The sequence below is a fragment of the Lathamus discolor genome, chromosome 13 (genome assembly GCF_037157495.1).
Source record: "Lathamus discolor isolate bLatDis1 chromosome 13, bLatDis1.hap1, whole genome shotgun sequence".
Classification (NCBI taxonomy): Eukaryota; Metazoa; Chordata; class Aves; order Psittaciformes; family Psittacidae; genus Lathamus; species Lathamus discolor.
In genome coordinates this window covers 6482847-6496127 of record NC_088896.1, presented here as the reverse complement: position 1 = coordinate 6496127, position 13281 = coordinate 6482847, and the positions used below count along the sequence as shown (strand labels likewise).

The 13281-nt window shown below is 47.4% G+C and overlaps 1 protein-coding gene across 2 annotated transcripts in view; it reads right to left on the bottom strand.

The window, feature by feature from the left end:
* The window catches only part of ACSF2 (acyl-CoA synthetase family member 2), a 37812-nt gene that overhangs the window by 20470 nt on the left and 4061 nt on the right, over window positions 1-13281 (bottom strand). For both annotated transcript variants that reach the window (XM_065693369.1, XM_065693368.1), the window contains exons 2-10: window positions 10348-10543; window positions 8953-9081; window positions 7910-7963; window positions 4085-4203; window positions 3708-3870; window positions 3229-3324; window positions 2156-2304; window positions 1734-1825; window positions 559-635 (exon numbers count right to left, since the gene is read on the bottom strand). In XM_065693369.1, the coding sequence (XP_065549441.1) occupies window positions 559-635; window positions 1734-1825; window positions 2156-2304; window positions 3229-3324; window positions 3708-3870; window positions 4085-4203; window positions 7910-7963; window positions 8953-9081; window positions 10348-10543 (1075 nt within the window). The remainder of the gene's footprint in view (window positions 1-558; window positions 636-1733; window positions 1826-2155; window positions 2305-3228; window positions 3325-3707; window positions 3871-4084; window positions 4204-7909; window positions 7964-8952; window positions 9082-10347; window positions 10544-13281) is intronic.

Below are 13281 nucleotides of genomic sequence, written 5' to 3'. Positions count from 1 at the left end.
GGGCGTAGGGACATGTGATGGGGCAGCAGCACATGTGGTCCAGCATGTGCTGTCCTTCTGGCAACGCAATGCCTGGTGTTACATGCGTGGATGGCAACCCTCCCAACAGCCAAACACATAGTATGCAACATGGTTTTCTATCTGCGTGCAGTCCGGCATGGTGTAAGAAACCCAGCAGCTCCACAGCAAGATGAACACATGCACCCACCCACACCAATACAAACCAGCAACGCCTCTTCCATGATCATTCATCCCTGCAGCATGTACAACAGAAGGGTTTATGAAAGCTTTGAAACACACCAGCAGCTTGGTTTATAACTGTCAATGCAGTGTCTCCTCTTACAAAGCTTCCTCCCCAGACACCCCATTGGCAATAAGACAGGACCCCCCTTCTTCTTCCCAGCCTCTCAACACCTTTGCTCCTCAGCCTGGCCTCTCATCCATGGTCCCATCACACCCAGCACCGCTTGGTACCACTGCAGTGCAGAGATGCCCAAGCTCAGGGTCTCGCCAGGACAATCACTACTCGTAGCTCCAATCACAGCAACCACAACTCACCACCATCTCCGGCATGTGCATCTTGGTCATAGCCATCTTCATGACCTCAGGGGGAACAGGAGAACCTGCGATGACTCCTGGAAGAAAGAGGAACAGATGACTGCCTTGGAAACCATCTATTTATTCCCAGGAGTGGTCCCTCAAAGATTCTGCATTCCCAGATTTAAATGCTGGCGAGACGTTTGGGATACATGGGTTCCTGTCAAAATATTTTCTATTTTTATGGATAGAGGTTGTAGTTATTCTAGAAGCAAGGGCTGCAGCAAGGCCAGTTTGTCTGAAGGAATTAAGGGTTGGCAGAGATCACTCATTAGGAAAATAAACTCCACAGCACAAACCTCATCCAAGCTGCAGTTTCTAAAAGGGGAAGATTGAGAGCAGAAAGAGGCACAGATTTTTAGCAGGACAAACAGGCCCATCGATCAGCACCACCACAAAACCAAAACCCTTTCCTCCCGCTTTGCACAAGGCAGCCCTTTGGGGAAAGGGCAGATTTCATCTTCACTTGTTCTGTCGTAGGAAGGCACAGCAAAAGAGTTGGGTAATACATAGGCTTTGCTAGGAAAAAGATGAGACAGGGTGATTTCCCACATAGAGGTGATTGAGTAATCTGCTTAAACGTTTCTGTTCGTTCCAGCACCACCTTCTCTCAGTGCTGTCATTGCATCAAAAGGGCTGATGGCCTCCCCGTTTCGGCTCAGCTATTTCCAAGGCTGCCTGTGACAAGACAGAAAGCTCCAGCACACGTTCACACACCCTCTCCAGTATTTGGGTGAAGGCAGGAAACTTTCGGCCAGAGAAATCAGTGTAGCTCTGCTTTAGGGACTGCGCCAGCCTAAGGCATCTGCTGCCACATGGTGGTGGCTGGTGAGACAGGAGTTGAGCAAACGGGCTGTTCCTGACACTCTCCCTTGCAGATGAAATGGGAAAGCCCTTTCCTCGACTGTCTTAAGATGATAGAAGAGTCCTAAAAATACTTATATTTTGAGGGAAATCCCAAGGAAAGGAAACGCAGCATCAAATCCACAGTGAAGCACAAAGCTCACACAAACTAAACTCTTCCCTTCCAGAAGAGCCAGTTGCTTGCAAAGCTTAATACAGCCTCCCAGCAGGGAACAGCAGGAACAGTAATATCCACTTTCTCAAGATTTTTCCATTTGAGTTCCAAGCCTTACCTCCTCGGAGACTTGACAGGTCATAGGAGTCAAAGTCCGGCTGTGAGAGCATGTCTATGAACATGGTTGGTGTGCCATACAGAAAGGAGCATCTTGAGGAAGGGGAGAGAAATGGTGAAGTTGGAACCAGGACAGTTCCAGCTCAGCATCCATCCCATCCTGTCCCATCCCATCAGAACAGCAGCACAGAGGCAGGCACAGCAGATGCGCTGTTCATCAATGCACATATACATACAGGTACATAACAATAGGTATGAGTGTATTACACATACGCAACGATAGCTCTTCTGTTTTATGAGCTACACATGCAGAACAAGCTGGAAATGCATCTCAGCCGCAGTGAGATGTGAACACGCACCAGCCATAGCAAACCAAGCACCACCACAGGGTGATAAACTCCATAGCAAAACACAAGCTCTCACTTCTCTCGAGACACAGCCTCCAGCGCAGCCTTCCCCTCAAAGCTGGGTGATGAGAAGATGCAGGAGGACCCGTGCAGAGCCATCACCATGCAGCCTCCTACCGACGACAGGCAGTGATAGAGGGGTGCGGGCAGGGCAACGCGGTAGTCCTGGGATTGAGCCAAACACAACAGTGAGGAGGAGATCTCCCACAGCTGGTTCCCAGCCCATCTCCCTGCTGAAGAGCTACGACCTAAACAGAGTATTCCATGATTCATTGAAAACTTGCTGGAAATGCGACACTCATCTGTGTTTCCATGAGTTGGAAACGCGATGCTGATCATTCCTGCCTTCAATAGGAGTCAATTTGGAAGCTTTTAATGTCAAAATTGCAATAGCAATCAAAATGGCAATTTTAATGTCAAAAAACGCAAAGGCATTTTGCAATGCCATGTTGCTGGACTTTGTGGCCTGGTATCATTTACACATGACTTTATGCTATGCCAGAGGAGTGGTAGTGCTATGACAGGTATGAAGTGTGCAGGACTTGGCACATGCTGTTGATTTTGTGTTTAAAAGCACGGAAGGCTCTGAAGATTGATTGAAACAACCCAATATTTTCCTGTATCAAAGCTGCTGTGTTAGGAATAGCTACTTCAAAAGAAAATATTTGCTTTAACAGCATTGAAACTAAACTACAAATAGAAAGGTCACATCCTGATAAGAGTTATGAGACTCTTACAAGTCTCATGTATGCATGACATGAAATGAAGTCATACAAAGCAGATTAAAACCTTATTCAACAGAATTCAAAGCTAACATCCAGAGTGTTGTAATTATCTGAAATGAGCATTCACCAAGATGAAAAGTGGTTAATTTCACATTTTTCCCCCCAAAAAAGGCATCTTTTTCCTGCCCCCAAAAACCCTTTGCATGAAACTGAAAAGAAACATCACTGAAACTCCATTGAAATGATAAATGCTACAGATGAGTATCAATGCCACTCACAACTGTGTGAGCACCAATGCTCTCCACACCCATGGCTTCTCTGTGGCCGAGGAGACAACCCCAAAGTGTGTTTCCGTAAGACCCACCTGCGCTGTGAACCCCAGCCTCAGCCCAATCAGATGGGCGTTATTCACAATGTTCCTGTGAGAGAGGGTGGCTCCTTTGGGGCTTCCCGTGGTCCCCTGAAAGACACAGGGCATTATGCAGTGATGAGCTATGAGTGCTCTGGGGTGATCTCACTCTTCATTCTCCATTCAGACCTGGGAGACTTATTTCCCCCTTTAACAGCATCTGAATCCCAAAACACACATACACACACAAAACAGCCTAACCTCAATTGGACAGACCTCCCATGACACCCTCTCATCTACATCAACCCTTGACAAAGAGCTGAGCAGCAAGAATGGAAGAAGGGTAAATGTTAGAACACTTCCTTCATCCTATAGCAGAAGACGGAACCCTGGCTTGATCTCAGAGAGCAGAAGGAAAAAGGAATGGGGGATGCTCAGTATTCCACATTTCTTTCCCTGCATCCCCCAACCCCAAGGCAGACAGGAGCACCTACTGAAGTGAACTGGATGTTGATGGGCTCATTGCAGGAGAGGGTTTGCTGCACGGCTCTTAACTGCTTCATATGGCTGCTGTCCCCTGCCTGCATCACCTCATCCATGTGGAAAGTGCCAGGCAGCTTGGAGTCCAATGTGATGACAATGTTTAAGTTGGGTAGCCTGGCAGGAAGAAAAATACCATTAACAATAGCAGAGCAAGGAGAAAACAGCATAGATAGGTATACATTGGTCAAGCCAAACCTCCAGGAGGACCTAACTTGTTCTCTTCACATGAGGTCCTTCCTCCATCCAAGCCTGGGTTGTGCAGCTGAGAGGACACAAGGCAGGACCGGCTACGAGGTCAGTGCAAAGACACCAGATGTTCCTGACTCACCTTTTGCTCTTTATTCCCCCCGGGCTGGATGTTTCTATCTCGGGACATGACTGCTTTAAGATATCATAGTACTTCTGTGTTTTAAATTGAGTGGGAAACACCAGTGCCTTACAGCCAACCTGTGAAGGGAGACAGAAACTCATGAGAAGTGACATTGGGTTGATGTTCAAGCCATGATACAGAGCAGTCACTGCTGACACAGGAATGTGCACAGCCCTGTCACCGCACACAGCAATCATTAGCCATTACACCACACTGGGATCTTCTCCATGGCTTGTTGCTGTAAGCACATGGTAGAATCAGCAATCTCCAGGTTAAACCCAGAGGTTTTAATCTCTTCTTAGTAAGATCCACTGCATGCAGTGGCTTAAAGATTCATTGGAAAGCATGACATGGGACTTTGCATAGTGAGGGTGCAGCGGCCATGGTCCCAGGGCTGGGGCCATAGAATCAGAGAATAGTTAGGAGTGAAAAGGACCTTAAGATCATCCAGTTCCAGGCCTCCCACAAGCAGGTTCACTGAGGGCAAATGTACTCATAAAACCCCTCAAGCGCAGGGCAGGGTGCTGTTACTGCACCCCAAGCATCCATGTAGGAGAGCAGAGCTGCAGCACCAGGTTCCCTCTTCTCCCAGGACCAACACTCCTCATTACAAGCACAAGGCAAACAATGTGAGTTGTTGCCTCACATTAGGAGTCCCACCACTAACAAAAAAACCCAGTCCCAAAATATGGAGAGAAATCAATTATTTGAGTTGATCTGAAATGAGGAATTTTGAGGAACTTTGGGAAAACAACAGAACCTAAAGACCAGCTTTCAGGTCAAGGCTCTTGTGAGAGCTCACCTGGAGCATTGTGTGCAGTTCTGGTGTCCTCAACATAAAAAGGACATGGAACTGCTGGAACAAGTCCAGAGGAGGCCACGAGGATGATCAGGGGACTGGAGCACCTCCCGTATGAAGACAGGCTGAGGAAGTTGGGGCTGTTCAGCCTGGAGAAGAGAAGGCTGCGTGGAGACCTCAGAGCAGCTTCCAGTACCTGAAGGGGGCCTATAGGGATGCTGGGGAGGGACTCTTCATCAGGGACTGTAGTGACAGGACAAGGGGTAATGGGTTAAAACTTAAAGAGGGGAAGTTTAGATTGGATATAAGGAGGAAATTCTTTATTGTGAGGGTGGTGAGGCACTGGAATGGGTTGCCCAGGGAGGCTGTGAGTGCTCCATCCCTGGCAGTGTTCAAGGCCAGGTTGGATGAAGCCTTGTGTGGGATGGTTTAGTGTGAGGTGTCCCTGCCCATGGCAGGGGGGTTGGAACTGGATGATCTTGAGGTCCTTTCCAACCCTGACTATTCTATGATTTGGTGTGGATTTTTAAAGATGTTCCATTTCCTAAGATTTTTGCTCTTCATTTTATAGCATTATTCCTTATTTTCTATAATAATTCTATATATATTTCTATATATATATAATTATATATATTTTATATATTTTATATATTATAGCATTATTCCTTATTTTCTATAATAATTCTATATATATTTCTATATATATAAAATTACATATATATAAATATATTTCTATATATATAATTCTATATTATTCTATAATAATCATTATTAATCAGCTATTTTGAAAACTTAAACACTTTCCTTTCAAGCTTCTACATCTACACAACCCCGAAACAAAGCGCCTTCATTACTCCAAGAATTCCTCTCTCTTTTTCAGCAGAGCCTTGCTGAATCTGACCCAGATTTGAAACCCGCTTTCATCTTCCAAATAAATGCATTCTTGTCAAATAAACCCTTCACATCAATTATTTACTCAGCTGGTTTCATTATTTTCCCAAGGTCCATGAAATAAGGAGACCAAGGCTCCGGCAATAAATTATTGGTAAGCACCCTCTAGGGTTTGTCAGAAGGGAAGACAAACATTTGCTCTGTTTCTTGGAAGAGGCTGCCCAGGGGATTGAGGCTGTTCTGGGATGTTTTGGGCCTTTGGAAGTTTTACTATTAGTTCCTTCGAAACTAGTATTCTGGTCAAACTAGCTTTGCGAAAGAGATGTTACATGAGGAGAGGAGCTTGCAGAGCAGATGCTATATGAGATAAGGGTCTCCAGTTGGGTTCCTCCTGCTTGGTGTCAACCTGAATGGCAGCACCCATCTTCAAAGGACCTGTTGTATGAATCCTGTCATCGGTTTGCTTTCACAAACCATGTAAATGCAGCAGGAATAGCTATTCAGGATGCATTTCTGTCGGTACCTAAGGGAGGGTACGTGATGGAGCGAGGGAAGCACTGCACAAGCTGTCAGGATCCAAGAGGCAAAGCCCTAAAGTCTTCAGGGGTTTTGTTGTGCAAATAAACAAATACAAATGATTAGGGGGTGAGGGACACCAGAGATCCCAGTGCCAAAGGTATGTGAAAGAGCTGGGAACATTAGCAAACCTGGGAGGGTGAGACAGGAATAATCCCCAATGGAGCTGAAACACATTTCTACTCTCACCCCATCAAAATCCCATCTTACCCCATCTCCCCCTCAACTGGAGGAGGAAATCAAAGCAGACTCTGACACAGAATGATGGAAAGGAAAACAAAAGCCAAGTCTCCTTGTAGAAAAAGGAAAGCACTGCCATGCCCGTTTCCACCTGGTGAGACACACAGGAGGACATCCACACTGGAAGAGATGTGCTTCACTGCAGCACTGCTTCCAATTCTAATGCACCAAAACAGGAGTGAGACCATCATAAGAGGATTAAATGAAGGAGAAATGGCAACTCAAATTGCAACCCAGCAACCAAATTACAGTTACTGATGCAAAAGTCTCCCTCTGCTGACAGAAACCGTCTACTTTCTAGGTTAAGCAAGAGCTTGGATAGCGCTGGGAAGACCCAGAAGTAATTCCCTCTCTTCCAGTATCAGCCTTTGATTTACAGCTGAACAAACTACAGACGAGCAATTTAGCTTAATTAATCCTGGGATTCGTTTTTAGCCATCAAATGGTTAATAACCCAATTTCCTCATTACTGGAGCTAAGAAGCCAGAGCAGTTTAAACTGATCATTTAAATGATGCTCTGCATGTTGCCAACTGAAACCCAGGCAGGTATACAAGGGTGGCTGAGGCAGCAGGGATCAGGCAGTCAGAAAGATGTGAATACCTAGGACCCAAACCAGGTTAAACCTAAAGCCTAGGACAAATGTGGGAAGGAGAAAGCAAGCTTCTGAGTCAGCTTATGCTTTCTGAACCTTCCTCCTTCCAAGGTTAAAGTCCCAGATGGTGACGTTTGCCCAGAGCAGGAGGCGGGCAGGATGGCACTGAGCCAGGCAGATGTGCATGTGGGAAAGTTGGAACTGATTTAGGACAGATGTTGCCTCCAGAGACTGCAGCCATGCACTGCTACTGCTCAGTCTCTGCTGTCCTGGCTGCCGGCTTCTCGAGCAGTGTCTGGGTCACATACTTGGTCTTGTTTTCCTCATTACCTAGCAAGTGGCTGCTGGCAGGTAGGGCTGTTATTGATGTGATATTGGCAGTAAATGGCTGTTAGAGAGAGAGGTAAGGATGCAGAAGTCTCCCTCAGACAGACAGTGTTGCAGCCATGGGGAACAGCAATAAATGTGGCCACTGAGCTGCAGCTTCCTCCCCTGGGTCACTGCATGGTGTTCCCCCAACAGGGCCACCACAGCCCTGCTCTCCAGCCAGCTCCCTCTGTTATGCTCATGTCTCAGGTAGAAGCTCCTCTATGCTGTGTCCCCACTATCCCCTTTAACAGACAGCTTCTTGGAGGAGTTCTCGCAACGAATCAGTTAGCATTACCAGCAAGTGCCACACAAACCTTACTGACGACAAACTCCAGCTCAAGGGCCTGGTAGGCTGGATTCACAGATACCTGAAGAGGGAGGAAGAAGAAGGGTGATCAGACATACCCTCACCTTGAAAACCATCCCTCCTAACACATATTCCAACAGAGAAGTTTGCCCATGGACCAGCCACACTCAAAGCCTCTCCTCCACAACACATTAAGAGCCCACCAACACAGGGGTTTCACAGTCACCAGAGAAACTGGCTTAATACTGTGCTTGCAGGAAAGAAAATGAAAAGAGAGGCCTATGTGAGGTCACAAAACCAAACCAGCTTCAGGAAGAGAGGCCAAACCGCCTGTCTCACAGGCACACATCCGATCTACTAAGCCGAGGACTCAAAACTCAAGTGCAAGTCAGGTTTCCTGATGGACAACCATGAAAATACCAGCTTTATGTTGTCTGACTCTCCACAGAAGCAGTACTGGACACTGGAATTGAGTTCCTCATCAGGTTCATACTGAGCCACCTTGTTCCTGTGTCTTAGTAGACACTGGGGTGAACTGCAGTGAAGAAACATGGACCAGAAGGGAGGGTGCAGTCCTTATCATTGTGCACTGTCTAAAGTGCATTTTGGTGAACATCCCAGGTCATACTATCAAATGAAAATTGGCTTTTGGAGATATGCAGCTCATACTAGATTTTTAAGTGAGCTTTTGCACCATGAAGCAATACAGGCCCTGTTTAGAAGGGATCTAAATAGCTGATAACTGGTTAGGACAGCATCATGCTACATAAAAATGGTCCTATAGGCAAAAGTATACATCTATCATCAGCTGCTACATGACAGTTCACAGCAGTCCGTTTCTTGCTGCTCCTTCCTCTGCAGTCTGCTTTTCTACACAGTGGAGGGCAAAGATGCACAGATCTTGTTTAAACACTGGATTCAGTTACAGACAACATGATGGGAAGAGCATGGAGAAGAGAGACAACAGACTTTGTTCTCCAGTATCTCCTATTGTGCCTGTGTCTCCATTTTCTCGCCCTGCTGAAAACCAGACACAGCATCACTCCTTACCAGGATGATTCCGGCCTGGGCAGTCGCAAACTGCATGAGAACCCACTCATACTTATTGGGACCCCACATCCCGAGCCGGTCTCCCTTCTTCAGGCCAAGAGCCAGAAGCCCAGCTGCTGCCTGGTCCACCTGCAAAACACAAGGCAAGAGCCCGAGCATCACCCACAGGATGCAGTGAGGGAACGTTCATCTCCAGGCACCACTTTCTGGGGGAAAAGCGTCATGTTTGCAGCTGAAATCAGACAGAATATACCTCTGCTGCACTGTCAGCCTGCTGCATCTTCAGTGCCACAGAACAGCCCCTGCTTGGCAGGTTGATCAAAAGCATAAACCCACGTGTGGAACAACACAGCAAAGCAGAAAGGAAACCAAAATAGGTAATTATGCACCAGTAGTTGCAAATTAATTCTTGCCCAAAGTGTATTTAGTGTCTAGCTCCCCATTGACTCAGCTTAGGACTAAGCTTTACCCATTTACACTGTTGGATCTGCCTCTGCTCCATCACATCACTTACTTCTAGAACTCAGGTGAAGAAAACTGCATCAAGTGATTTTTGGCCAGTTTCTATCTGGGGTTGCTATGCTCATTAACTCCTCATCCAGCCACTATATTAACATGACTACTGCAAGATGGTGTGTTTCAGGCGTGCAGATGTATGTATAAATATCCTGAAGTATTCAGGAAAGTTTTTGGTAGCTTTGGTATGTTCTCAAATGAATTTATGAAGTTAGGAGACATGGATGTGAGGAATAGCTATTCTCTGATTTAGTGCTGAATTAAAGCCCAGGGCTTAAAATTAGGGTGAATGCAGGTAATCTTGTTTATGTGAATGGATGTAACCCGAACACCAGTAAATCTAAATAAACCCAAGCAATTTTTCCTATCCAAGATATCATACATTTAACAGAAACTTCTCAGGCCTTGAAATATTGCCCTTCCATTCAGAATACATATAAACATATATTTGTGGGCACTATGCACACTCATAGATGCATCCACACATGATTCTGTGCATGCTATTGAGACCAAGTGCTTGACTTTCCTCAGCTGCCTTTGTGCTTGGATTAGAAACCCTGACACGCTCAGAACCTCTGATAGTCAGAGCAGACTGACTAATACAAGAGCTGGAGCCTGCTCCACAGGAGAAAAACACCGTGACTCAGCCCATACACATCAGATAGGGCTGATAATTTTTAAGTATGAAAGTTCATTCTGGGATAGTCACTGAGCATTTTACATAAGCTTCTCCCTGCTCTCAGAACCCCAAGGACAAAGGTAGTGCTGGTGTGCGTGCTGGGGAGGTGCTGTTAGAAGCCACTTTCCATGTCTCCATCATGCCTGCTACTGCCGTTATCCACCCACCCAGGCCCTCCAAGGGGTGAACCAGGCACTCACCTCCTCTTTGAACTGAGCAAACGTCTTCCGAACCCCATCCCGGCAGAAGACCAGAGCCTCGCGGTCAGGAAACCGCTCGACGGTCTCATCCAAGCACTGGCCTGTGGTTTTGGTGAGCAGGGGGATATCTGAGGTCCCCTGGATATAGCTGTTGGTCAGCCTTAGGGAGTCAGAGGGCACCCCTGTGTGCAGGGCACTGGGGAAGAAAAGAAGAGTCTGCTTTTAATATAAGCCATTAATATCATCTTCCTAGAAGGATCATCAACCTGCCCACAGCACCAGCAGTACCCAGTGCAGATCCCCACACCAACGGGAACCACAAGCAGCAGCTTCAGCAGGTCAAGAGGGTGCTGAGCACTGGCACAGGGTGCCCAGAGAAGCTGTGGCTGCCCCATCCCTGGCAGTGCTCAAGGCCAGGTTGGACACAGGGGCTTGGAGCAAGCTGCTCTAATGGAAGGTGTCCCTGTCCGTGGCAGGGGTTGGAACTGGATGAACTTTGAGGTCACACATCAGCCTGAACTCAATTTCCCCCCATTCATTATGGGATAGATATTCTGCAAAGACTTGGTGCTATTTACTATGAAAGGTTCTGTTTTCTGCTCACAAGGAACAAAACCGAGCATGAAATCACTTCCCTCGCGGGGTGAGCTCAATCACAAGAGCACAGAGATTTTACCTTTCAGGGGGAGTTTAGCTCGGGGAGCTAAGTAATGCCCTCCTCCTCTTTGCCCCACTGCTTTTGGGCAGATGGAGGGTTGTGCAAGTCCAACAGGCTCTGTTTGGACATCATTCCTCGCAGAGCCCTTGGGTGACTCACATCAAAGCTGCAGGGCTGCCTAAGGAGGAGAACAAGTGCTAAATGACCTTTCACCATGTGAAAGCTCCTGGGCAAAGCACATAGATAAACGAGGAGATGAAAGGAAGCGCTGCAGAAGAAAAACCTTCATAAATAGAGCTTCTATAAAACACAGGTTGTAAAAGCTCTCCTGAACCCAAGGGAAGGACAAGCTGCAAGAGCCACTACAGCCACAGCTACTCGGCTGTTTGAAGTGGTGACTGGAAAAGCCACATCCACTGCCATGGCACGGTCAGAGAAGCAGCTCCAGCCACCAGCCCAGGCAGGTGAGGAAACCACAGGCTGCTTGCAAAGTTGTTTAATGGAGACAACCCCACTCACATCCCTCTAAAGCCAAGTCACCTCCAGCTGCAGCGGAGCCTGTCCTTAAACTCTCTGCTTGTCCCTGCCAGCAGAGGCACAGAGAGGTCCCTGCTTGCTCCTGCAGCCTGAGAAGGGCTGGAACAGGCAGAGAGCAGCTGGTGAGTGGGTTGTGCAAGAGCACATTCCCTGAACATCATCCAGGGAGCATGGGGAGCTGTGCAGGCTGGAGTGGGAACAGGCGAACACAAGCGTTCCATGGACTGCAGTGACTGGTGACAAGCCTGGTCCAAGTGTTATCCTGCCACATCACTGGAAAACAAAACACAAACCCCCCACAACAAGAGACCGGAGAGGGAGGGAAAACTGTTACAGAAGTCAGACTGTGACATGATCCAATCAAAATCCCAAAGGTCCAGCTGCAACAGCCTCCTCCCTTCACAGTCAGCCTTCGGGGCTCACTTGCACAAGCATTGCTAATGAGAAGGGTGATGTTTTACACTGTCATGCCTTGGCAAAGCACTGCGCATGTCAGGCTTTCTGGTCCTGCTCTCAGTTATTTTCCTTGCCTGAGGAACCAAAGGGTTTCACTGACCTCGTAGGAACTTTCACACTACAGGCAAGAAGGTGCAAAGCCAGAGCCAAATGGTGGTTCTGCCTCCAGTCTTCCTCCCTGCCCCAAAACACGGCGATGAAACCATATCAAAGTGCAGCAATAGTTCTCTTTATAAAGCCCTGCACTCCAAAACACTCCCCTCTCAGCCTGGAAACACACAGAGCTTGCTCTCAAGGGTCCCAGGCATCTTCAAATCCCATTCACATCTTCAAATAAGAGCATCAGCAGCTTTGAAATCAGGGCCCAAGATATCTCATGCTCGTAACCCACAGTCACTAACTGCCCTCAAAGCACTTGCTCACATGGGTATTTAAAATACATTAAGCAAAGCACAATTCACAGCTGCCATCTAGTTTGAGCTCCCTGAATTCTGGTCTGATGGTCACACGTGCTTCAGCATCTCTGCATCACTTATCTCCTGGCCATGGCAGAAGTGAAAGGTGTGGGATAAAACACAGCAGTCTTCTGGAGGTCAGGAATGGAAGGAATGAGGCAGATACAAGATTCATTATCAGTAGCATCATGCAGGAAATCACATAGCATTGGTCTCCCTCCGGCCTATAATCAACAGCAAGCGTATATATCTGATGTGAAAGAATGTACCAACAGACCTCCGCAAAGGATATGGAAATCACCTTTTTGTTCATCGTTGTTACAGAAAACAAGTGATTCACCTTCCACCTCTTCCTGTGAAGCATCTGGTACTGCTGGAGATGCACAAGACCAATGGTCTGGTATTACAGCAGCTCTTTTCCCTGCATTAGCTGGAGGAGAGCAAATAAAACTGCTTCCTCCTGGGTCTCAGCATAAACACTGCTCTCAGAGAGCACGTGCCTTCTGTTGGCAGCAGCTCCAGCAGCAAGACAGCCCGCGGTGCCTGCAAAGAGCCAGCCCCAGCACTGGGCAAAACTCCATAACCCTGGAGTCTGATGGTGCAACTGAATGGAGAAACATCAGAGACTCGGGGGAAATGCATCCTTATTGTGTCTGCTGCGAGAGGCGGGTGAGGAGCCGCATCCTGGCAGTCCAAGAGAGCACTGGACCCTGAGGGCAGCGGGATGAAGCAACCCTGGGAGCTCTGGTGTTTACCTCTGATCAGCCCCGACCACTGTTTTATAGCTGTCGATATAAGATAACCAGCTTCGGTTTTAACTCTTCACCA